The sequence below is a fragment of the Alligator mississippiensis genome, chromosome 5 (assembly GCF_030867095.1).
Source record: "Alligator mississippiensis isolate rAllMis1 chromosome 5, rAllMis1, whole genome shotgun sequence".
Lineage (NCBI taxonomy): Eukaryota > Metazoa > Chordata > Crocodylia > Alligatoridae > Alligator > Alligator mississippiensis.
Window position 1 is genome coordinate 133647819 of NC_081828.1, and position 25542 is coordinate 133673360.

General features: G+C 41.3%; 2 protein-coding genes across 11 annotated transcripts in view; one reads left to right on the plus strand and one right to left on the minus strand.

Moving 5' to 3' along the window:
* The window catches only part of UBP1 (upstream binding protein 1), a 68990-nt gene extending 63102 nt beyond the window's left edge, over positions 1-5888 (plus strand). For all 3 annotated transcript variants that reach the window (XM_059728747.1, XM_006269591.4, XM_006269592.4), the window contains 2 exons: positions 923-974; positions 4014-5888. In XM_059728747.1, the coding sequence (XP_059584730.1) occupies positions 923-974; positions 4014-4051 (90 nt within the window). In that variant the 3' untranslated portion in view covers positions 4052-5888. The remainder of the gene's footprint in view (positions 1-922; positions 975-4013) is intronic.
* FBXL2 (F-box and leucine rich repeat protein 2) overlaps positions 1-25542 on the minus strand; it is a 140948-nt gene that overhangs the window by 8656 nt on the left and 106750 nt on the right. For 6 of the 8 annotated variants that reach the window (XM_059728750.1, XM_006269595.4, XM_059728749.1 and 3 more), the window contains 5 exons: positions 17971-18031; positions 15727-15771; positions 13816-13872; positions 9042-9254; positions 6159-8087 (listed from right to left, as the gene is read on the minus strand). In XM_059728750.1, coding sequence (XP_059584733.1) covers positions 7980-8087; positions 9042-9254; positions 13816-13872; positions 15727-15771; positions 17971-18031 — 484 coding nt within the window. In that variant the 3' untranslated portion in view covers positions 6159-7979. Of the gene's footprint in view, positions 1-6158; positions 8088-9041; positions 9255-13815; positions 13873-15726; positions 15772-17970; positions 18032-25542 lie in introns of those variants that run through there. The other 2 variants (XR_009462552.1, XM_059728751.1) reach the window with 2 other exon arrangements.

Below are 25542 nucleotides of genomic sequence, written 5' to 3' on the forward strand. Positions count from 1 at the left end.
AGAATTCATTATTGGCACTCTATACAGTTACAACTGGGGCAGTAAGGTCTGTGCCGGAAGGCCCCTCAAAGTCAATGAGTCACTTTAGTTTGTAGCATGCTTTTTACCTTTAAGTAAATGCAACATTATGAAAGTATTAATATGTTTACTGTAGCAATATGGAATCTTTACCATGCATCAGTTTAAAAAAACAGAACAACAACAAAAAAACCTTTAAGTTTGAGCAGACACTTCGGTTTTGGTTCACTTAACTCCAACTGTTCCTTACAGCTATAATTTCAGACTTCAGGAACCTCAGGAGGTCATTTGGTCCAACCCCTGCATGAATGCTATTTCTAAACCCTCCCTATCAAATCCTTATCCACCTTCCATCTGAAAACTTACAGTGAAGATGGTATGACTTACTTCACTAGGCAGTATGGGCACTTAGACACATAAGAGGAGTTGCTCCAACCAGTATGTAAGCTGATGCGCTCTGGCAGCCTCACATGTCACATATATCAGTGGTGCAGCACACCTTAGCACTGAGAAAATGGTGGCCGTGTACTTTGAACTAAAACACTTTTGATGTGCTTTTAATTCAGTGTGTACTGCCACCATTTTCTCAGCATGGAGGCGTGCTGCGCCACTACACATGCTCCTGACATGGCACCAGGTGCTTTTAATTAGAGCAGCTCACTAATTAAAAGTGCTCAGCGCCATGCCAGAAGCACGTGTAAAAATGCCCTATAATTCCACCACTGTCTTACTGTTTTAACAGTAAGGAAGTTTTTTTGAGCCTGTATATTTAATGTCACAATGTATTGAAACAGAATATAGGAAAGTATTAATTAGCCTTTTGGAACTAAAGCTGCCTGGACATTCAGACTGCCCTCCTACCAGGGACAAGGATGTTATTTTAATGTGTCCTCTCTATTTCTAGATGGTTCAAAACTTTCAAGATGAGAGTTGTTTCTTAGTCACCATAATAAAAGGTATGCTGGCTTTTTTGATGATGGGGATAATGAAAATCAAGTTATTGTGGCAATAATAAGCCATAATTAGGTTTCGTTTCAGTGGAAGTTCTAGCTATGTGGCATCTATGTTTTTACAAACCAGAAAATGCATCAAACTTGAGATGGAGCTGAGGGAAAGAATTATAATTGGTTGATGGAACCTGGAATTGTTCACTAGTCTTTCTGAACTGGATTGCTTTAAAACCTATACTCAAAAAATGTATATTGTAAAAGCACAATACTTTAGACATCTTTGCTTTTTAGTGTTTCAGTTTAATATTAATCACAGATTCCTGTTAGTACAGTCACCTTACATATTTGAATGAAGTTATTGCTCCAGATCCAATTCCTAAATTTCTATAACTACTGGAGCAACAGGATGTGGGTGTAATTCAACAACACTGTTTAGATTATCACCCACTACTTTACCATATACAGTAAAATCCCTGTTATCCGGGATTTTACTAAATGGAATACTCCATTTACTGGCATTTCAGGGGCGGGACACACGGTGCCATGCCCCGTTCTCCTGCTTGCTGCGCCACTTTCTTCCCTGGCTGCATTTGCGCCCCTCCCCTCTGTTGCAGCAGCCTGTGGCCAGGCTGCCCTGGTGTTTGTGGGGAGCGGGGGAGTGGTCTGCAGCCAGACGCAGGTGGAGAGGTGGGGATCAGCACCAGCATCTCCTGCCCTGCCTGGGGTCAGAGCTGGGAGTTCTGTGCCCTCAGGAAGAGGCTCCAGCCCTGCGGGCCTGTGCACAGCAGCCGGGTGCAGCGCCTGCCACAGCAAGCTGGGCCAGGCTCTCCTGCCTGCTCCCTTGGTAGGGCTCACAGCTCCCAGTGCCAGGGGCAGGGCCGGAGCCGCCGGGGTGCAGGGACCAACCTGCTCTGGGAGCGAATCCTACAGCCCCTCCCACCTGGGATCAGAGCTGGAAGCCTTGCACTCCTGGGCAATGGCTTGAGCCACCCCCCTCACGCCGTGCATCCAGCCAGAAACCCTGTGCCTCAGGTAACCAGCACTTCTACCTTACTAGTACCCCCCATTCCACACTCGTGCCAAATAACTGGGATTTTACTGTACCTACAAAAATAGAATTACTCCCTGAGTATTGTGAAGTTTCCAAAGTAGAAGTGTCCTGTTCTGTGGTACCTTTTTAATTTAAATTTCAAAATTAGCATGTGCGCCAAAAAGTAGAGACTATTAAAGGCTGGATTACAGGATTACCCTTAAAATGTCCTGGTACTTGTGTACCGTGTAGCTGTGACAGATTTTTTTCCATAGCCAGAAAAGATTATTTTTCCTGTGTTAAACAATTGCAGAGGATCCGTTATTGAGCATAAAGGAGCTAATAATGCAGATTGCTGTATTACTCTTCTTGTTTTCAAAAGACACAACAACTTATCAATGAAAGACTTCTTTGTATTACAAAACTTTAAATAATTGGCATTTTGAATTTGCCGACTTACATTTTAAACTGATTTGCTTATGGAAAGAGCAAAATCAGACTTGTGCTAATTGTTCCTATTCATATTTCTATGATGCAAATAATACTTCATGTATTTGCTGCTCAGGTATAGACTGGCATTATTTACTTATTCTGTCCAGCTTATACCTCATTGTTCCTGGCCCCTTACCTCACCTTTCTGGAGCCTGGCTTTCCTTTATACCTCCCTAATCCTTACCTTCATCCTTCATGTTATGCTTCCCAGATTTGTATGCCCTATTCCAGTGATTCTCAATCTTGGTAGACTCAAGGTACCCCTCAGAAAATGCCAGCTCTCATCTTTCACTCATTTCTCAAGTATGGAAACATAAAAGCAATTCTTTTGTTGCAAAGAGCTCAAACACCACAGCAGGTCAGAATGCTTTTGTCATACTGGACTGCTGTTTGAAATCTCTGGGTTTATCTTGTGAATCATGTGTAGGTGTTAGCACATTTAATAGTGCTGATAGTGCATAGTGCCCTGAAAGATTTCATGGCACCCCAGTTAAGAATCACTGCTCTGTCCAGTACCCTATATGCTCAGTGCATGACACACCCATTGCTTTTACCAGATACTATAAGGGGTTAGAATTCACTAGGGAAGTATCCCTTAGCATCATGTGAAAAGACTCGTGTCTGGGTGTATTGTCAGGGCTCAGAGTCCTTTTAAATGTTAAGGTTTCCATTTTTGAGATCCAACAACTGGTACTCACTATGCACACCTGGTGATGTAAAAACTGATTCAAATTAAAACACCATTTGGCTCCAGTAACTACTGCAGTTTTCAACTGCTTGACTTTATCGGTGCTTTGATGCTTGCCTTCTTCCACAGTAGTAAAGTTGGGCGCTCCCCCTGCTCAGCTTCAGCCAATGGTGACAGTGAGAGGATGAGGTGGTGGGAGAGTGGCTGAAGGGGGTGGACGCTGTCATGATTTGCAAACACACACACAAGCACAGTTTGAAGAAATTCTGCACTAAGCTATTCAGTGATTCTTGCTAATGAAAACTAAGAAAAATACTAAAATCACCTGACTTGACTTGAAATTAATCATTTAAATAATTCTCAATATGCATTATATTTTGTTTCTAGTGCTCCTTTTTGTTTCAGTTAGAAGCGCTGCCTTATAAATGAGATGAGGTTGAAGAATGAGAGCACTAATTGATCTTTTTACTAGAAATGAGGAAGATGACTTGGTTCTGTGATGCTCAGTGTCAGAGCAGTCTATCAGGAAAACAGGATGATTCAGTTGGGATGGGATACTAGAAATAAAAGTATCAAATCAGATTGAAAGATTTTAAAAGTTGATTTTCAAAATTTATAAACAGAAAGGTGGCAAAGCTGCGGTGTTCTGCATAGAAGGGTCAAAAAGTTGGGACAGTTTTTCAAGTAGATAAACTTCATATTGAAGAATGAGCTTTTTTCTACTCATTAAAGAACTTGAGAAAATGTCACTTTTAGATGTGGGGGGGTTTATTGTATTGCCTTCAGTATTTGGGAGCTTTGTTTAAAAGGATGCCACTTTCTCTCTCCTTTGCAGCTGAAAATGGTGAAGGTTTCCACATCATTTTGAAGTGAGGGCAAACATTTGCTGGACTGCTATTCCACTGCAGAGTGAAGTCACATTTAATGACTATGAAGATCATCCAAAAACTCTTAGGATCTAACTTCACCATATAAAATGTTTCATATTGAAAACACAAGATGACCTTTCTAATGAGCTGTTTGATAGGTAAACTTTCTTATCACTGCCATAGCTAAGTGTCCTCATAAGAGGTATAATGCCATGACAGCTTATGTACAGGCATGGAAGACAATGTAAGCAAAGGTGGTTGCCCTTCAGTGAAATAAGGCAAATTATGGCCAGTAGATACAGTTTGTAGAAGCAGTACTGCCTTCCTATTGCACTGTATCCAGTTCGGAGATGAATGTAAACTTATTTGGGGGCATTTACCTTTCTGTGCCAGTTTGTCTATTACTTGCTTGTACCTTATGCTGAATTTATTTTTTGATGTTAGCAGAGCACATACTGATCTGTGTTGAGATGAGTAGTTTAAAAGCTGATAGTGATCAGGTTGTCGGGTCTTTGAGAGTAAAGCTGTCAAAACGGCTTCCCCGTGTAAATTGTCTATAAGAGTTGTACGTAAGAAGTGTAAATGCCAGAAAAGGATTTTTAAGAAGTCCTAGCCAGATGCAATATATGCATGCAGCCAACTGCATTGTCACCAGTACCTTATTGGAAGGAGTAGTATAAATCCTGTGGGGTACAGAGTAATTTTGTGTTTTGCTTTAACAAATCTAATGGAAAAATTTGCCTATGCATCCTTTATTTAGTTTCTAGTTTCTCTATGGAGCACTGCTGCAGTTGAACCCTTTAACCTTCTGCTTGTGAAATGGTGGGTTTAAAAATACTGGCAGTGAGTTATATTTTCCTGACTTGATGGAAATATTGCTGACGAGGGAAGATGACCCACTGGCACCAAGGGGCTACATCATAGCTTTAAGCAGCATCCATTAAATTGCTTAAACACTAAATATACAACACTTAAGTCTCTCTAGCAGGTAAATGCTTGCTATCGTCTCTGTTTATGGGCAAGTATCTTAACTGTTTCTATAGCCTCAGATCCATACCACAAAAATTTCACAGTGCCTCTTTCACATGACCAACCATACAACTTACCTTTGAAATAAGGTAATGTACTTTTTCAAAGCTGGGTTTTTTCTGGAAATTGTCGAACATGGCACTGCAGTTCACAGATTGAACATTATAGTTGCACAGTAATAGGTACTTCGGGGGACACTTGTCAAAGGCACAAATGGCAGTGAGATCTCTTAACCGTCCTTTGTGCCTTTGAACCACCCATCCTGTCAAAATCTGGGAAGAATGCTTTAATTTTTGGATGCTACAGTGTTAAGTGAGAAATTTGTAGAGAGCAAAAGAGCATTAATTCCCTCTTAACTGGATTAAGTGCTTAACAAAAAGGCCTCTACAGTGGTAGCAAATCTGAACATTTGAATCCATGAAAACTAGAGGTTTTTTCTTTCCTGTTTGACTTAATGTTTTCTACACCGATAAAGTAAAATGTCATGACTTTACATTTCTTCTGCCTATTAACTTCTCATCTTCAGGTATTGTTTGGGTCTTAGTATCTTATTGAATTGACGATTGTTGTTCAGTTCTTTCAGCTCAGCACCATCTTCAAATCCAAATGTTTTATAAAAGTGGAAAAATCCTTGATTGGAAAGTATCCAATAATTATCTAATTTTAAAGGGTATTGAGAATTGTACAGTAGTTTGTCCAGCTCACTTGAAATTGGAATTAAATTATGGCACCAGCAAATTGCTTTTGTTTTTTAATAAGATGTACACATTTCAATTTAAGTATAAATAAATGTTTTTCAATAATTTTGTAAATTGCTTTTTGAAATCTGTGTTGAAATGGAGGCCGCCATTTTGGGAACAACAATATTGTACTTTCTATCTCTTCCAAGGCAGTTCAGTTTTGCCCCAGCATATTTTTTTAAAAGATGAACTAATTAATTGCAAAAAAAAGTCATGCTATAGTTGTTGAGCCTTTTCTGGAAAGATGGTCAATTGCTGGTCAAGACTGACAGTGAAACAGAACCAAAAGACCACATACTTTAAGTAAGATTAGTGTCCTGAAATCATTGAAACAAGCCCAAATACATATCCAGTGATCTTTTTTATTTGAGTTCCTAGTTCATAAATTATGTATATGACTTTAGAGTATGCAGAAGTTTTGTTTTGTACAATTTTAATATTGTATATTCACAGTAAGATTGCTAAAAATGAGCCAAACATAAGGCAATGCATTCTGAAAAGCTAGTATGGGATACTCAGTTCAACTGTTGAGGGAATGGAGCAAGTGGCAGTGTTTTAATAGGTTGTACACATCAGCACAAGGGTGTGGGGTTGCTTTTTTGTTGTTCTCTTTTTCCTTTCTTTCCTGCTGCTAGTTATCTCTGGTTTTCAGAACAAGTTGACACCCACTGCCCCTAAACACAACCTTTTCTGAACTGATTATGTTTATTTAGGCTGTCCCCGTTGGCTAATTGTGACAATAAAATGTCTGGCTACAAAAAAAATACAGCAGCAAAAAGCTCTGTCATATTTTCACATGTCTTAAACGTTCCCTATTAATCTTGGCTGTTAAGGGCAAAGTGTAGATGTACACTGATACCTGCAGCCAGCTCTAGTTAAACAACTGTTTTAATAAAATGCTGCACTTACTGATAAGGCAAAGTTTCCAAGATGCCCATTTGTTAGAGCTGTCTGTCAGAGGCAATCGAGTTGTCACAAAAGTTATATTAACTGAAGCTCACATACTTTCTACACAAAAAATACAATGAAACATTGTATGTGTAGTAGTACAGTAAAGTATCAACAGGTCACTTTTTATTTCCATTATGCTCAAGATATTTTTAATTACTAATCAGCAACAACAACAAAATAAAAAAAATAACCCTCCTCCCCTATGTACCTAACAGTAAATGTTGAGATTTTGAGATCCTCAATACTTCCTATTTCAGATTATTTGTTAGGCTGCTTAATATAAAAAATATCAGTGTCACAATTTGTGGTTTACAATCACATTTTCCTGCCCAGAGCTTCAATTCCTTGCCCACAGACTTTGCACATGATCTAAATCAGGTTACTTAATTAATATATGTGCCACTGTACAAAAATAGTGCTAGTACTTCCTTACCTTCCAGGGCAGTTGCATTTTTTCTCCTTACAAACTGGAGACAGGCTCAGAATGATAACGGCCATCTAATAAACACTGTAGATTACTTTTCAACTAGAGCATACACAATATAACGTACCCATCCCATTCTTACCTGCTTTGCAAGCCCTTTACAACATCATTTACCTGATCTTGGGAAAATATTTTCTACAGACTTCTAAATAGTTGGCTTCTCTTTAGTTACATGCAACCAACCTGCTGTTTATTTAAAATTTAAGCTGTATCATGAAAAACAAGGAACCCCATTACATTTTTGGTCTATCTACTAAAGCTGATTTGTCTTTAAACCTGACGAGATTTAGTCTTGTTATGAATATGTTGTAGAACAGCAGTTTGGACTCCCCCCTCTCCCCGTATGACTGACATAAGGAACTCTGAATTGTATCAAACATTTTTTACATTGAGTAATAGCTCCATTGAGTGGGGCTTATGGTATTGGTACTTTCACTGAGCATTCACTACTTTGAAATACCCAAGTAAACATTGACAGTATCACAGTTATGCCAATGGGGGATGGTGGAGGCAAAAGAGTTTAAAAAAAAATAAAGCATCACCAACTCAATCCTTAAGACTTTTACCTGGAAAAATGTCTGTCTTGGTGTCATTACCAGCAAAAAATTGGATGATTGACACATCACTGCTATGGCAGTCAGGAAACTGACTCTGCAGACCACTTGCAGTCTGATTCTCTTCTTCCACAGCCAAAGGAAATGTTTTCCTTAGCCTGATGTTAACTATTGTCAAAGAATAATGCAGCATCTGCAGAGTCGCTGTCCACTACCTCCTACAGAAGGAGGTGGAGTAACTGGAGCAAAGTAAGCATGAACTTTCACATGAGGTAGATGAGCCTGAAAATGAGAAACAAAAATGTAACCAAAAAATATAAATAGTAAAGCACAACCATTACCAGCAGATACTAAACTACTGGCAAACCTCAAAAAGATTTTGTTTTAAAAGTCCCTGATTAACATACTTTTAAAGTCTATGGCCACTTCTAAAAGTGAGTAAGCCAAGCAGTTCCATACAGCTGTCTGGCATAACTACAAAGAGCAAGGCATTCATATTTAAGCACAGGAAAACAATTTAATAAATTGGAACCTGGCCACATTCACTCATTCAGAAATAGAAACTGCTCAAAGAACCTTTCTTAGGTAACTTTTAGGGCTTTCTATATAGTTATAGCAAAATCAGAAAACAACAAATGAATATATCACCTTAATCAAAACTCTTGAAACAAAAAAAAAGCTCAAAACCTGTCCTTTTTTTTTTTTAAATTAATCAAGGGCATCTGAAATTGATTCTAAATTTTCCCATGTCTTAAAATCCTAATACTCTTGTTCTGCAAGTTCAGTCCTCACTAAAAACCTTTACTCTATATATTTAGTTTAAAACTTAACTAACAATCTAGGCAGCATCTATACAGATTCTTCATTTTATTACACTTGCTTTGTGAGAAGCATATGTATTTGGAAGAAATGCTAGTAATAGTTCAAGTAAACCCCAAAAGCCCATGTTTCCTTTAAAACAAACACTGGAAAGTAGATAAAGCATAAAACATACACATCAGTAAGAGAGATCAGTACTAACGAGCACTGCCATAGTAACAGTATCCTGGAATATAAATGGAAATAGACATTTGATGGAAATAAAATAGATTCCCTGTAGTTGAGATTTATGTTTTTCATTATTTTTCCCATAGTTCAAACACCTTTTGGGATCATGTGTGCATTACATGATTACTATGATTACACATAGGCAATTCTGTCCTTTCCAAAAGCTGAGTAAATGTCCACAACACCTACTCTGATTCTTTTGATTCCTGCTCGAGTGACCTGCTGACAGTCATATAACTCGATTCTCTCCAGATTGCGGCAGTTCTCCAGATGTTCTAGAGTCAGGTCGGTGATCAAAAGACAGTTGTCTAGCTCCAGTACCTGTAACCTCTCATGACCACAGGTACTGTTGCTCAGATGCAGAATCCCATCATCTGTGATTAACTCACAGTGAGATAAGCTCTGAAACAGACAGACATTTCACTGTTTGCCTTGGAAATAATCAGCTCATCACTGCAGCCCCAGTAAGATACAAGTTATCAACAGCCAAACTTAAACTTTGTGCTTTCCTTCTGCTCTAGGGTGATGCTTGGCAATTGAAGTGCAGTTCCCATTTACTGAAATTAAGGGGGATTAGAAGTTACCTGTGCACTGTCAGAAACAAGATGACTGAAAAAAATGGTGAGGCGGCAGCACATTGTGGTTGCAATGAAGAGGAGCTATTTCAGCTTTGCAATTGCACAATCAAGTCTCTTACACAAGGGAATCATAACCATCATACAAATAAATACAGAAAACAATAATGACTCAACTTTTTTTTTAATGAAATGTCAAGTTAACTTCAGCAAGAGCTGTAGGGCGCTCGTTGTCTAAAAGATGACACCATAACTTCTTAAATACTAAATTTTCTTGCAGCATTAAAGGGCACAACTTGCCAGGAGAGCACTGCATGCCCAAGGTCCGTGCAAGCAATCAGCTCAAAAAACCCAGTTTTTATGATAAGTAGGTACTATCTGGAGTTTTCACCTTAATGTTTTGTTTTAGTCTTTATTCACTTTTTACTTGAAAATTATAACTTTTTATAAAGTCTGAAGGGAATGGAAGAAGCCTCATTGCCCCAGATTCCAGCACTATTTCAAAGAATACATGTTTTTTCCCTCTTTCACAGGATTTACAGCAGCACTGTCAAGATGATAAGAAATATGTGGATTTCTCTTGTAGGATGATTTGAGGCCACTGTTAGCTTTGATATGACCATCATTCCTGTTGAAGGCTCTGATGTGCTGAATTGATTCCATTCTCTCACTCAGGTGGAATTTAGTTCCTTATTTCCTGCTCAGTTAGCGTATCTACATGTGCCCCATGTGGCATCGTTGTTACTGCACCGTCGTTTAGTGCTTGCTTTTGGAAGTACTAAATGGCGGTGCAGTAACAGCCCATACTGCACTGTGCTGGTGGTGCACGGTTGTTTTTAGCAGCTACGATGCCATAGCAACTTGCTATAGCAAAGGGAGCGTGTTGCTACAGCGATGTAGCTACAGCATCACAGGTTATGCCTGCCAACTCTACGTCACTGTAGCGTGTTGCTATGGCGACGTAGCACCACGTGTAGATGAACCCAGTACCATGTTTTGGGGGTGTCTGCTGGGCAGCTTTTCCAGGCAGAAACTCTGGTGCCAGAGACCTCTGGCAGTGAGCACATGTTTGAACTCAGCAAAGGAGATGAGTCCTCTTAGAAGAGTCCTTCAGAAAATCCAAATCCAACATCTGAAAATCTAGATATAAAAGCTCTTCTTTCAAGGCCATTAAGTACCTGGATTCTCTCCTCAACTCAGAGTATATCACGCTGTACCATGGTCCTTTTTTCAAGCAGCACAAGTGAATGCTGAACCCGTCATGCTACTTTGCTTTGGCTTACGGAAACTTCTTGGCCAGTACCAAACCACCCTTACCTATCTCATGTCTGTTAGAACAGTATCCTTGTCATCTCTCCCTTTCCCCTTCACTTAATGGAGCAAAAAAAGAACAAATGCAACATATAACTGAATTCTCAGGGGTTTAATCTAGTTCTAGGACTTACACTGTGTCTGTGTCTGATGGAGAGAGCAACTTCACAGCAACCAAACTTCCCTTCACCAACGGCTGCTTAGTGTTCTTGTTGCATTTTCATTTTCTTTATCCAGCAGATTGCAGTGCTCCTGCTGTTAGTGGTAATGTGGACCCCAAACAGTAACAACACTACTACATAATTTGTTTTCTTAAAAGGTAAAAAAATCAAAGGGCTTACTCCATAAAACTGGTTTATCTTAGGGTCTGTGTTTACATTCTTAATTCCTGTTAACTCTCTGGAAGCCTTATATAGCTCATACGGTTTCCCTCTTCATGTACCTATATACACATACTCTTGCACATTCGTTTGGCTGGTGGTCTGGAAATTACCAGCAATGTGTGGGTTAAAGCATATACTGTTTTTCCAATCTATTTATAAGGGACCTCTGGTTTCAAGGGAGGAAGGAAGGTTATGTAAAGACGAATTTGACCTCTGCCTCTTGTAGCTGTCTACTGGCTAATTAAGAGTTTCACATCCCAGGAAGTAAGCGGCTTATAAACTTCAGCTTTCCTGAGAGATTGTACTCTGGTGACTTGGAACTGAGCACACAATACAGGATGCCAATTTGATTTCATAGTCTTTATGAAGCAACCATACCTAATGAAAAATTCTGCATTAAAACACAAGGTCCTTCAGATTTGCTAGAATAGGTAGAAATATTTAACAAGATGTAAAGTGTCAAGTTTACCATTTTGAAAGTCTTCATCTTACAGAGGGGATGCTCAACTTTTCTTTATGATGCGGAAATAAAAAGGTTCTTGGGCTAGCTGAGTAGCAAATAAAAATAGCACAGCAGGTGAGTTTAGCTGTTTTCTGCTAATGAAATATCCATTAGCAGATCAGAACTTCCTTGACGCATCTAAAAGCATTTGACAATTTCATATTTTTTTTAGACTCAGCTCCAATGGTTGATTATAAAGCATTTGTGTATTAGAAGCTGTAAGAAATCGTTCTTACTGGCTTAAGTCACATTGTTGTTTATGTTCCATAGTTTGTTTAGTGAGCAAGCACTTCCAGTGTGTACAAAATCCAGGGTATGAATTCAAAACATGATTTTTACAACTCTGAATTGCACTTTAATGAACATTTGTGCCAATAAAGCTCAACTGTGAAATGTTCATAGAAAGCCGATCACAAAGACAGTCAAGAGCACAAGTAAGTGAAATTAGGACTTTTTCCTTCTCACCCAGGCTGTTCATTTTGCAGTCTACAAGTAGTTTTCTCCGGTACATGTGGAACAACATGGAGCAGGGAGTCAGTTGACTTAATGGCTCATTGCTCTTCACTTCATTGGCTTGTTCTTCATAGATGTTAACAATCATCTCTTCTTTTTAATGGTCTTGGTACACCAGTAATCAAGCTAACTTTCAGCAAGGCAGTTTTGCTATCTGTTAGGTGGTCCTGGTCTCTCTTCTATTTCACACTCCTGCTTGGAGATTCTTTAGCTCTACAAAATCACAGATCTACCCATGGAGACCAGTCTTCAGGAGCAGCTATGGTTTCAGCTTCAGCTAAGCAGGAAAAGGAGGGTAACTCATCTGAAAATTAGGCTCTGCACAGCCATAACTCTAGAAAAATCTTTTTTTTCTTCAGTCTTCCTTTCAGAAACAAGGTGAGTATTATTCCCAAGCACACTGTATGCAAGAAAATATAGCATATGTTGTGACCTTCAACTGGGTTAGCAGGAGCTGACTTGAATTTAAAAAGTTATAATCTTGTTTGTAATGCTGATCTCTGCTGAAGCAGACTGTTAAAAAGGAGTATGACCACTCCTAATGGCACAAAAGATCTTAAATGTGTCTGAGGCAATTTGGTTGTAAATGGGACTAGGAGATAAGAAGCTATACATTTTTACCAGGAGTATATAGACCTGTATGTAAACCATTCCTTGTTTAGCTGGAAGACTTTCCTTTAATAAGGCAATTTATGGAATTATGTTCCATGAATGAGATGGGGCAATTAATTTGAAAAAAGCAGCAAATAAAGCTCTTTTTCAAAACCATCTCTTCCTGAGCTTTCTGCTACCTTAGTAACACTATTTCTGGAGCTGGGTCTCTGGGAAAAGCCACAAGGCTACATAATTAATGAAGTAACAATCATTCCTTTTAATCCCTCCTAAGAACAGATTATAAATGATGGCAGGAGCGTTGGCTCTGAACACAACAGCCTATATTTTCAAAACTGACCAAGACTAGGGTTTCTCAGTGTCTCAATTTCAGGAGAGCCAGAGCCACTTCAAAGCAGGTTGAGTTTTAAAACATACTGGGCACCTGCTCTTTGAAAATCAGATATTAGAGTATCTCAAGCATAGTACTCCATATATGAAGTATGTGAACTCCATAGTCACTTGGGAAAATTTGGGCTCTAGAAACTTAATACTTACTATCATTCCCTATTAATTTACAAACTTTAGGATTATTTGTATACAATCCCACTTGTAAAATTGTGAGAGACAGTACACACATTTACTAAGCAATTATCTTTCTGTTAATTCAGCTTTTGATCTGTTTCAACATAAATGTTTACATGTCATTAAAGAGTCATTACTATGCAAAAGAGCATCTATAAAGATTCCCAGTCATATTCAAGAGCATCTCAAAAGTCATGCAGCTTTTTACTTTATCTAATTATTCACAATTAGTCATTAAAAAATCTGTTTTTCTGAGTATGCTGGGGAATCACTGGGATGCTTGGAAATATAATGTACTAATAACAACAAGCTTATGCCAAATTAAATGTGCTTAAAACAGTCACAGAAATAAACATTATTCAAACATATTTTGCTACAATATGTAAAATTGTAAAATGTCACAGCATGACAAAAAGGCAAGTATCTACTAGAGACAGTGACAGACAATAGTTTGTACGGATTTAAAACAAAATACTCTAAAAATAAATAAGAGTTAAACTTACCAATGCTTGCAATTTAGGGCAGTGAATAGAGAGCTGTATCAATGTACTATCTGTTATCTAGGACGAGAAGCCAAACAATTTGCCACATACATATAGTATTATAGACTGACATATGCAAGAAGAGAACTGCCTACATGAAAAAGTATACCTCACAAAAGTAGTTTGCCATACCCATTTGGGTTTAACTTTAGTTCATTAATGTCCCTCAGATCTATAAACACATGGAAAATATAAAAACTCTTCCCTCATCCCCAGGTTTTACAAATTTTAGCAGAACAATGAATATGAGTTTAAAATGTAGGAAACTGAACTGACTTCATTGCTAAAATATTGATAGGTTGATAGATTTCACATCATCAATTTCCAAAGAGAAAGTGTGATAAAAAACATCGCCCTTTTGCCAATAGAATGCTTTATATCTGTTCCGCAGTCCTTGCAAATCTATTATATGTTACCTTGCTCATCTTATTGCTGGATACTATGAATGCAATATAAATAATCCATAATCCATTCACCAAAGCTACTTGTTCTCTCTGCCCAATAGTCTCAAATGTATCTAGTTTGTTAGACACTTCTCTGGAAAATGGATACACTCGGGTCTCTCTTTATGTGAATTTGTTTTGTGCGAATTCGCTTATATATGACGACCTTATTTATACCAGAAATTCGCTTTGTACGAGAAAAATCCGATCTTGTGTGAAGTCGAACAGCCATAAGCTCCCTGCAGACTGGCAGAGTTCCAGCCTTCAGGGAGCTGGGAGGAAGCGGAAGGCAGGCAGAGACAGGTGGCGCCACGTCCATGTACAGTACACGCACATAGCCCCAAGGAGCCTTGAGGGCAGCTCTGGTAAGTAAGTGGGGGGGAAAAGAGGGATTGAGGCCCCTGTAGGGAGGGAGCTGGGCAGGGCTGGGGCTGCCATCCAGCTGGGGGGTGCTTAGAGCCCCAGCAGGGAACAGGACAAAGCCTTGGGTGGATCATCAGGGGAGGGCTGGCTCCTCGCTGCTGCGCACACTTCCAAAGGGCAGCGGGGACCTGCGTCCCCCAGATCTGCATACATGGCAGGTGCAGGCTGCGAGCTCTGGCACTGCTTTGAGGGGTGCAACCCCGTGCTGCTACCCTCACTGCAGTTCGACGTGAAGGAGGTGCATCGCCAGGGCAGCGCGGAGCTTGCAGCGGTGCAGATTCCTGCTGCACTGGGTCATGCCCGCCGGGCTGTGACGGCTCAGAGGCAGGGAAGTAGGAAACAGTAGGGCCATGAGAAAGCGCTTGTCACACACTGCCTTGGCGCTGCTTGCAGCACGGGGGTCATAGCCTCTCCACGCAGCCCTACTGTTCCCAGCCACGCTGGGTTGTGCCCACCAGGCTGAAGAGGCACCTGGGAAGGGAAGCAGGGCGGAGCCAGGAGCAGCTGACGTTCCCTGCCACCCTGCTTCCCTCCCCCAGATGCCTCCAGCCTGCCCCATGCTGCCCTGATAGCGCACCCCCAGCACATACTGCTGTTTGCAGCATGAAACTCACAGCCTCTCTGTACTTATTGTATCATGTGATTACTGTTTGAATTTGTCATGGGGGGGGCAGTAGAGTGAGACTGGTATGTATCCCTATTCATTACACATAATAATGGATTTGCTTTATGCAAATTCACTTTATACAAGGATTTTTTGGAACACAACCCTCGCATAGAGACAGGCCTGAGTGTAATGGTTTGTAAATCACCTTTCACTGTAGTCCCTTCTATAAACGTCTCCTGATAATTACTGGTATTGCTTATCGGTAACATAGGAATTATCAGTTGCCCACATTAGCAAAACCAAATATTTTTACTCAACGCTCCGATGTCCTGAATAGCATTAGTCTCTTCTATTTTGGGTTTGTGACAAACATTCCTTCCTTGTAAAACTGAGTCTCACCAGAACACATTCTTCTAAGTCCATCTTTTCCAGTTCATGGCAATTCTAAACAAAGAAAAAAAACAAAACACACACAACAGTGAAAGTCTGATCTTAAATTCTGTCACCCTTACTAAGACACCAAAACATGGAGAAAGAACACGTATTTATCTGATTATTTTAGGCTGGGGTGGCCAGCTTGTGACACGTGGCATAAGCAGCTTGTGTGTGACATGCTGCAGCCTGGGGAGGCAGTACAGCAGCAGATAGGGGAGGAAGAGCAGCCTTTCGGGCCAGGAGCAGAAATCAAAGCAACAGATCATGCAGGGGAAAGGGATGGGGACAACACTCAGGGAGGGCGTGGAGCTAATCTGTGGCACACCTGCCTAAACCGTTGGCCCCACACTGTTCTAGACAGCAATGAAAACTTCTTCTATTCTAACTGCTTGCTTCATTCTCTCGGCCTTTTCTGCCATATCTTTCTTAGGGATATAAAACTTGACAAATGTGACCTTGCACTGGAAAGTGTAAAAGAAAACTTTAGTGTTTTTATAGTTACGCAATCATAAACACTCCTTCAGCCTTAATATTTGGCTCACAAGATGAGATTCAGCCTTCCCCCGCCCCATGCTCAAATGATGTTTGTGTAGGAAGATATTTTTGGGGGGAAAACTGGAACTCGCATTTACTATCTACCCATTAAAACCTACAGAACACAGACTCTGGGTTTTTGGCCCTCCAGATTTGCATACACATGGATTCAGTAGCTCAGTAGGAATCTGACCCAAATTAGAAAACCTGTTCATTGATTCAAGAGGTTTTGAATCAAGTCCTTTTCTTTGGTTCTTTGTGAAACCCCCCTCTATGTGGTTATATCAGTGTCAAAATAAGACATTTTATAAATCAATTTACACTAAGAGAGCAAATGTACTTCTTATTAATTATTTCCTGGAGACAACATAAAACAAGAACTCCCCACCCCCCATATAATAGCCTACACAATTCTGCGTCCCATCTGCCATGTGCTCACCTGCAAACAAAAAAAAAAGTAAGCTAAGCCTTGCAGCATGTCTTAAAGCAGGCCTGTCCAATGTCTAAATGGGGGGGACTCCATGCCCCAGAGGGCAGCACTAGTGTGAGCTGTGGGCTTCTGGGCCACACTCACCTTGGCGTACCATGTGGGTGGGTAGTCTCTCATAAATGCACACTGCTGCACTATGTACATGGGCAACACCCCTGCTGCCACTGCTGCATTATGCAGGCAAGCAGCCACTGCACCATGTGGGCAAGCCCCCCCCACAACACCACCTGTACAGAAGGCCCCAACTCAGCGCTCTCACTGCATCAAGCCACAAATTCCCCTGGTGCCATGGGCTGTGCTGCCTCACCCCCTAGGGTGGGAACAGGAAGCAAAAGCTGAAGAAGGGAAGGGGAGCTTAGAGACCCTAGACACAGCAGCACCTGGAGCAATAGGGAGAGTGATGGCTGAGTAAGGAGCCTAGGGACCCCAGACATCAACCCCTCGCAGGCTGCCAGTTGACCAACCCTGCCTTATAAGAAGGCAGTAGCTAAGCTCCATGATTCTGACACAGAGTACCCTACCCACAGCTCCTTCTACTGAAGGGACAGATGTGCTCATGTTTGTAACACCATAAATCCTATTTTCAAAAACAACACTGGAATATTATTTCAATGTATCCCAAATTGGCAAGTTGCCTAAGTCTCCATCTAACTAAGCATTAGAGAAATCCACTGAAATGAATTTGTGCTTAGTCAGGCACCGTGTCTAACTATGTTGCTGAATGAGGTCTTACTCCCATATCTATAAAATATAAACCAGAAGGATGTATGTTTTCAAAAAATAAATGATATACAGAATAGTCTACTAAACAGGGATTCTCTGCTCTCTCAGAATATTACTACTACTTGGGAAGCCAGTGATATCTATTGTAGCTATAAATTGATTCTAAACATTGCATATGTTATAGCTGTGAAATAATTCTAAACATAACAAACCAAGGTCAATCAATTTAAATGCATTAATAAGAAAAAAAAACCTGAATATAGTCCAAGCTGGAGTTGTCCATAAATTCTAACAACTTAGATCAGTGCTTCTGGTTTTTGGCTGGTCACCACCTCTCCTGGCCTTCCTTCTACTCTATTTCCTCATCATTTTCTTCTCCCACACTCCTCCACCGCAGCATGATTGGAGTTGCACGGCAACAACGAAAACTAGATAACTCTATTTTTCAAAGTAATGCTTACCCGTGCTAAAAGTGTAAAACCTGCATCTGTTAAGTGGGAACATCTTGCAGCTTCCAAAATCCTGGAAAAATAATGGTTTTAAACGTTAAAAAATGCCTACTGATCAGTAATTCCTTCGATTCAACTCCATGTTGTAATTTAAAACTCAGTATCAGGCTTGTAAATCCATTTTCATAATATTTAGCAATTACAAAAAAAAGGTGAACCTGATTTCTCATTCGGCAAAGCAGAAAAATGTATCTAATACTCTGCGTTTTTATGACAGATTAAATTCAGTCCTCAATTCTTTTCAGCCTACACGGCAGACTCAAATCTAGTAAAAATTACAGGACTGTTGGTTGTAGCCAAGTTGATCTAAGGACATAGACAGACAAGGTTCTTTGGGTAAATCTGATAATCTTTTATTAGATCAACTAAAATAGTTAGAAAAATTCTTCTTTGGGTACAAACACCCCACATCTGCAGTTGCTTTGTGCTTGCCTGGGTGGGATGTTACAAATGTGTGTAAAAAATTAAAGATATTTATACTAGCCAAATGCTTGTCAAGAATGATGGGCAGGGGGTTCAGGCGGGGACAGAGGCCTGTGTCTGGCTCCCCCCCACCTTTGGGGCTGGGCTCGATTTCCCCTCTCCCCAGCTGGGCCTGGCCAGGCCCGCCCAGCCCCCACCCCCACCCCATTTCGGGGCCAGGCATGCCACCCTCACCCCACCTCCCTGCCACCATTTCAGGGCCTGGCCTGCCACCCCCAACCTCCCCATTGCCGTTTCCCCCGCTCCGTCCCCTGTCCCCACCATCATGATGGCACTCTGCCACGCTGCCATCTCCTGTCTGAACGCTGAATTCACACTCTGATTGGTTGTTTCCATCAGCCAACCCGAGTGTGAATAAAGCATTATGGACCAACAGACAGGCTACAGCTTTTATAATATTAGAATATTTTACAGTAAACTGTTGTAATTTTCAGATTTCCTCAGACCATGAATTTTCAATATATAACTTATTTGTGATATACAAGAAAATAAAAATATTACACGGAGGTGTATAGTCAGAAATAGTACAATAACAGCATACATGAAAGGTTTTAGGGACATGCAGGTCAAGCAATCACGTCTAAATGTACCCCCAGTGTATAATGTTTGGAAGCCATTTCCCTATTTGGAAACCATTTTCTCCCAGTTACCAAAAAAGCAAGGAGACAAGTAATTGCCAAAGCCAAAAGTTAAGACACCAACCTAGCTACTTCAACTTTCAGAAAACAAATATACTGGAGAGACAAACACACCACCTGTGAATCAATCCCTGCAGAGAGATGGGAGGAATTTAAAAATAGAGAGAAGGGAAACTACCACAAAAAGAATTACCAGTAAGCAGTTTTCCATTCTAGTACTTATGCTTTTTCCTCATCCTACTTCACACAACCTAATGTAGTGAGACCAGCAAGAACAGACTAGCACATAACAAAGAAAATGTGTAAGTTCTCTCCAGTATAAAAACCTCTTTGCTCAGTAAGGCTGCATTGAACAAATATGGACAGCAACTCATGGGGTCCCTAGTTCCAAAATCTCTCATCTTGAGTCTTTCATCATAGGTAGTTATCAGCCTTTGATAAAATGACCATGGGTTTTGTGTGAAAATTATGCAGAATACCAAATACAAAGGAAACATGTTTTAGGTATACCCATATGTCATCCTTTTTTCTGCCTAATAGTCTTCTGTCTTCAGGCCTTTGTACACACCACATTTTTTGCCTTTTCATGCACTGCAACTGCATGTCAGTTTGCACAAGGGGGATTTCTGGATGCTTTAAAAGACTTTCTTGCGCATTAAAAGTAAAACTCCTCAGACATAGTTTAGTTTGACTCGCTGGGAATTAAAGTATCACATCCATGGATTCATTGTGTGCAAACACAAAGGCACTCAAAGACGTGTAATGAGTCTCTTTGTCCATCAGATGGCTGCAACTTTTTTGTAGTTCACCCCTTCAAATTGCTTTTGCTTTTGAATTGCTTCCACTTTTTTTTTTCTTGTGAGGTTTGCTAGCTCCCTGTGGCACAGGCACAGGGCCCGGGGTATGGGGTGGAGGGCCCCAGGCCAGGGGAGCAGCACTGAACCATCCCATCCCACTCTCCTACGGCACCAGCTGGAAACTGGGCTTAATTAATTCAAAAGCCTAGTGCGTGCAAACACTGATGTGACGCTCGAATATAAACAAATTTCAATTTGATAAACCTATTAATTTAATGAGAATTAAAACCTGTCATGTGTACAGATGCCCACCCTTCAATTCAATTTATGTGTATGATCCCTATCTCAAGCACTGAACAGTAACCGGTACATAACAGTGGGTAAGAAAGGGAAAGAATGGCAAAACTCTCTCACATAAGTAAGTCATCCTAGAAATTAGAGATGCAGTGATTCAAAGGCAAGGGAAAAGGAGGTAAACTAACAGGAGTCGTGTTGTGTCAAATAGTGGGTCCATGATGCAGATTAGATTATATAAAACTGTGGCTTCCTGATCACAGATATTGTCCTGACCAGCATAAGAATGAGCAAGTCTAGGCTGTTTGTCTTGCTAGGGTCTATGGTTGTGGTAATTACACCAGATGAGTTTTGACTTTTTACATAAACTCCTTCTAGGTACTGACTGGAATTTTCTCTGTTTATTTCTTTGCATTCTGACCTGTTTTGGGGGTAAGCGGTTGCCTCGAATGATTATTGGAGTGCCAGACACCAAGGGGAATGGAATCAAATTAATACGAGCTATTGGTGAAGGTCTGAGGCTACTAAATTTAAGAAAATACTATTTGAGTTAACTAATTTTCATAGATTTCATAGACATTAGGGCTGGAAAGGACCTTGGAAGATCGAGTCTAGTCCCCTGCCCCAGGGGCAGGAAGTCAGCGAGGGTCAAAGGATCCCAGCAAGATAGGCATCCAAATGTTTCTTAAAAAAGTCCAGAGTAGGTGCTTGCACCACTTCAAGAGGAAGTCTATTACAGGCCTTGGAGGCTCGGATAGTAAAGAAGTTTTTCCTTACGTCCAGCCTAAAATGGTCTTGGAGGAGTTTGTGACCGTTTGAACTTGTCATCCCTTGGGGCGCTCTGGTGAACGGGCGTTCCCCCAGATCCTGATGTATACCCCTTATATACTTATAGGCAGCCACTAAGTCTCCCCTGAGCCTGCGCTTTTCCAGGCTGAAGAGTCCCATGGCTCTCAGTCTCTCATCATAAGACCTGTTCTCCTGCCCTTTAATCATGCGTGTGGCTTTCCTCTGGACTCTTTTCTCTTTCTTCCAAGGTAAGTGTCCTGGGTAGTCACACTCTTTAGATACTACAGAGATAACGAGGTCCCTGTCTAGAGAACCTGAAGAAGAAAAATGAGGAAGCAAGCCAAGCACAAGATCTCAGGCAACATGACAAATTTCAGGGAGAACACGGTTATAACCCAACTTGAAAATAAACAGCATAAATGAAATTTGAATTTGTTACATGGCACCTATGACCACAAAGGGGGTGTCCTATGACTGTCTTGAAGTCTTTGCATTGCAGAAAAAACTGGGGGCTGCCTACTGTCACTTCCATATTACACTGGATTTATGATTAAAGTGATTCTTCAAATACATCATAATAAAGAATATATAGTCTCACATACACGGTCTGATATTTTTAAACAGCATGCTGCAATATTATGCATGCAGTCCTGAAATAAGTCTTGGTTAGGTAATATGATGGTAGTTTTGGAAGTATCAAAACAATTCAGTCTTCTAGGTTTTCAGAAATGTGTGGGAAAAAACACTACAATCTATAACAGCTATAGTTACATGCAATTGGATGAAAAATAATTTATTTCCTTTTTGGTTTAAATACCACTGAACACGATTTTACTCTGCAGAATGAGTGTGGCATATTCTACTAGAAGAACTGTGAAGTTGGCAATACTAAAACTTTCCTTCCCCTTCTCCTCAGGAAAGATTACATCCATTACTAAAATACCTCTCATTTCAAGGCACTTCTTTTTTTCTCTGAAGGGAATGTAAGACATATTTTACATAAAGACAGGCTTGCAATGGTAAACTGTAACATACTGGTTTCTGGGCTGTTGATATTGCCTCACTAACTTTGGAAAAGAAAGTAAGCTGGAATGAGCTTGATATCCTAAGACAGGCATCAGAGGAGTTTGATAGGGCTCACCTCTACACCTGCTTCTAGGGAGCCTCAATGCCTCAGTCACTGAATCAGGGATAAGTATCACAAGAACCCTTTAGGATATTCCACTGCATATTATCAATCTTATATACAGTCATACTCAGCTTTCCAAAGCACTGTTTGCCATTAAGCTTTCTCCATAAAACTAGTTTAGAATAGTAGGCCAAGGTACTTATCACAGGGTCTGATGGTACAAAGTGATATCACAGAGCAACAGGACCTGAGATAATACTAGTCACCAACCATGACTGTTGTTGCCAGATAATTTCTGGATCCACTTGGAGCATCTCCTGAAGCCACTGTAGACCTGTTCTGTTCCAGGTAGGTGAGAGGGGAAAGGAGAGAGACTAAAAGCAACCTGAACTGTCACTTTGCAGAAAAGACGACAAGCATATCATGGAAGATAAATACATGGACACCTCCACAAGTCAGCTGAGCATAGCCAAAATGCTTTTTTTTTTTTTTTTAAGGAAAAAAAAGCTAAAGTAAGTATCAGCGCTTCGCTGAGGGACCAGAGAGTGGAAGGGACAGCTTTCCAAGTAAGGATCAAATATGGCAGCTGCTGAAGCAAAATCTGAGCCATTACAGACACATCTAGTTTCATAGTTTCATAGCAGTTAGGGGTCAAAAGGGACCTAAATAGATCATCTAGTCTGACCTCCAGCCACTGGCAGGAGCACACGCTGGAATCACATGACCCCAGACAGGTGTTCATCCAAACTCTTTTTGAATTTACCCAAGGTAGGAGCAAGGACCACTTCCCTAGGAAGTTGGTTCCAGATCCTAGCCACCCTAACAGTGAAATAGTGCCTCCAAATCTCTAACCTGAACCTATTCTCCAGCAGCTTCTGGCCATTGTTCCTCACCACCCCAGGTAGTGCTGGGGGGAATAGGGCCCTTCCTATTTGCTGATCTCCCCTAACAAGTTTGTAGGCAGCCACCAAATCACCCCTCAGCCTCCGCTTGCTGAGGCTGAACAGGTTCAGGTCCCTCAGCCTCTCCTCATAGGGCCTGCCTTGTTGCCCTCCAACCAAGCGGGTGGCCCTCCTCTGAACCATCTCAAGGCAGGCCACATCCTTCTTAAAGTGCAGTGCCCAGAACCGGATGCAGTACTCCAATTGAGGCCCAACAAATGTCACATAGAGGGGGAGTATCACCTCTCTGGACCGGCTTGAGATGCATCTTTGGATGCATGACAAGGTGCAGTTGGCTTTGCTGGCTGCGGTCTGGCATTAGCGGCTCATGTTCGTCTTGGAGTCAATAATGACTCCAAGATCCCTTTCTGTCTCTGTGCTCTCAAGGGGGGAGCTCCCCAGCTTGTATGTATGCTGTGGATTCCTTCTCCCAAGGTGCAGCACCCTGCACTTATCCACATTGAAGCCCATCCTATTACCATCCGCCCACTTCTGTAGTCTGTTTAAATCTAATTGCAGCCTCTTTCTCCCTTCGAGCGTGCCTACCTCTCCCCACATCTTGGTGTCATTGGCAAACTTGGACAACGTGTTTTCCACCCCCTCATCCAAGCCGCTGATGAAGATGTTGAACAGTGTAGGCCCCAGGACCGAGCCCTGGGGGACCCCACTATTCACATCCCGTCAGGTCGAGTACGACCTGTCCACCACCACTCTCTGGGTGCACCCCATCAGCCAATTTCTGACCCATCCAACTGTGTAGGCAGCAATGCCACAGTCGCTCAATTTATTAATGAGAAAGGGGTGAGAGACAGTGTCAAAGGCCTTGTTTAAGTCCAGAAAGACTACGTCCACGGCGACACCATCATCCAGGGATTTAGTCACCTGATCATAAAAGGCCATCAGGTTGGTCTGGCAGGACCTGCCTTTGATGAACCCATGTTGCTTACCCCTGGGCATGATCTCCCCTGCTGGCCCCTCAGAGATGTGATGCTTGATAATTTTTTCAAGGATTTTCCCCAAGACCGATGTGAGGCTTATGGGCCTATAGTTTCCTGGGTCCTTCTTTCTCCCTTTCTTATAAATGGGGACCACATTAGCTAATTTCCAATCTCCGGGCACCTGGCCTGTGGACCATGATCGCTCATACAGCTAGGCCAAGGGCACAACAATGACCCCCACGAGCTCTCTCAACACCCGTGGGTGGAGGGCATCAGGGCCCACAGATTTCAAAACATCCAGCCCTTCCAGAAGATCCCTAACTACTTCTGCGCAGACCCAAGGCCTGGCAGCGCTATCCCCAAGATTGCCCCTACCTGTGGTGGGAGAGCTGTCCTGGTCCCTGTCCAAGAAAACAGAGGCAAAGCACTTGTTAAAAATTTCAGCTTATCTGGCATAGCCACAAGATTACCATTTGAGATTACCATCTACACAAGACATTTACTGCATAATTGACTAATTAACTGAGCAGTAAACATCTTGGCATCTACATGTGCGTCTCTAATAAACTCTGCGACACGGTAGTCTGCAGCAGGGTAGTACTTGTAAAATACAAGTACTACCCTGCTGTGGAGTTTTTTTTTGTGCACAGCAATGCACGTGTAGACACTGCCCCGACTGGCTGGGGCACAGGCTGCTTCAATGTGGGGCTAGCTGGCAGGTGGCCCCCATGCTGAAGCACCCTTGTGTCTCAGCCACCTGCTCCACAGCACATGGAGCCCGGCTAGCACAGGCCAGGCTGGCAGGGGACCTGGGGGCAGCCCCCGCATTGAAGCACCCTCATGCCCCAGCCAGAGATGGAGCGTGAGCTTTTAAAACTGATCTGTCATATGCTGAGGCCACAAGATTCACAGGATGGGGAGTTTTTACAAGAAGGCAACTTTGCTGAAAACTTAAGAATAAACTGAGTGAAGGTAGTAACATTAACTCGTGTTTAGCACATAGCCTTGTGTGCCAATGACTACAAGAAGCTGGTTCAATTTGGTGCTGAGAACTGGAAGTTTACCATAAGTTTTCTAGTTCTTCAAAAAATGTGGCATTAAAAATGTACACAGAAGTGGGGAATTACATCGTCTGTTGATTCTCTGACATGAAATTTTTAATACAATTTCTGTACATGATCTTAAAATTCTGCTTCTAGCAATTTGCATTTCCTTTTCTTTGAGTGAAAGATATCTAGAGAGAGTTTCATATGGTTTATTTTTTGTTAAAAAAATGATCTCGCTGCTATGTGAGAAATGGCCGATGCCTGCCCCCTAGTGGCATTAAGTGTGATTAATGGTCTACTTAGTAGTCAATCAAACTTGCTTAGATTAATCAGTACATGTTTTGGTTCCCCTCCCCCCTGAAAGAAGCACATGACTAAAAGGCCTTTTTCTGTTTAAAAAATAAGCTACGAATTATTTTAAATTACACATATTTTTTTTAATCAGTTTGAGGAAAAAAAACCTTGACAA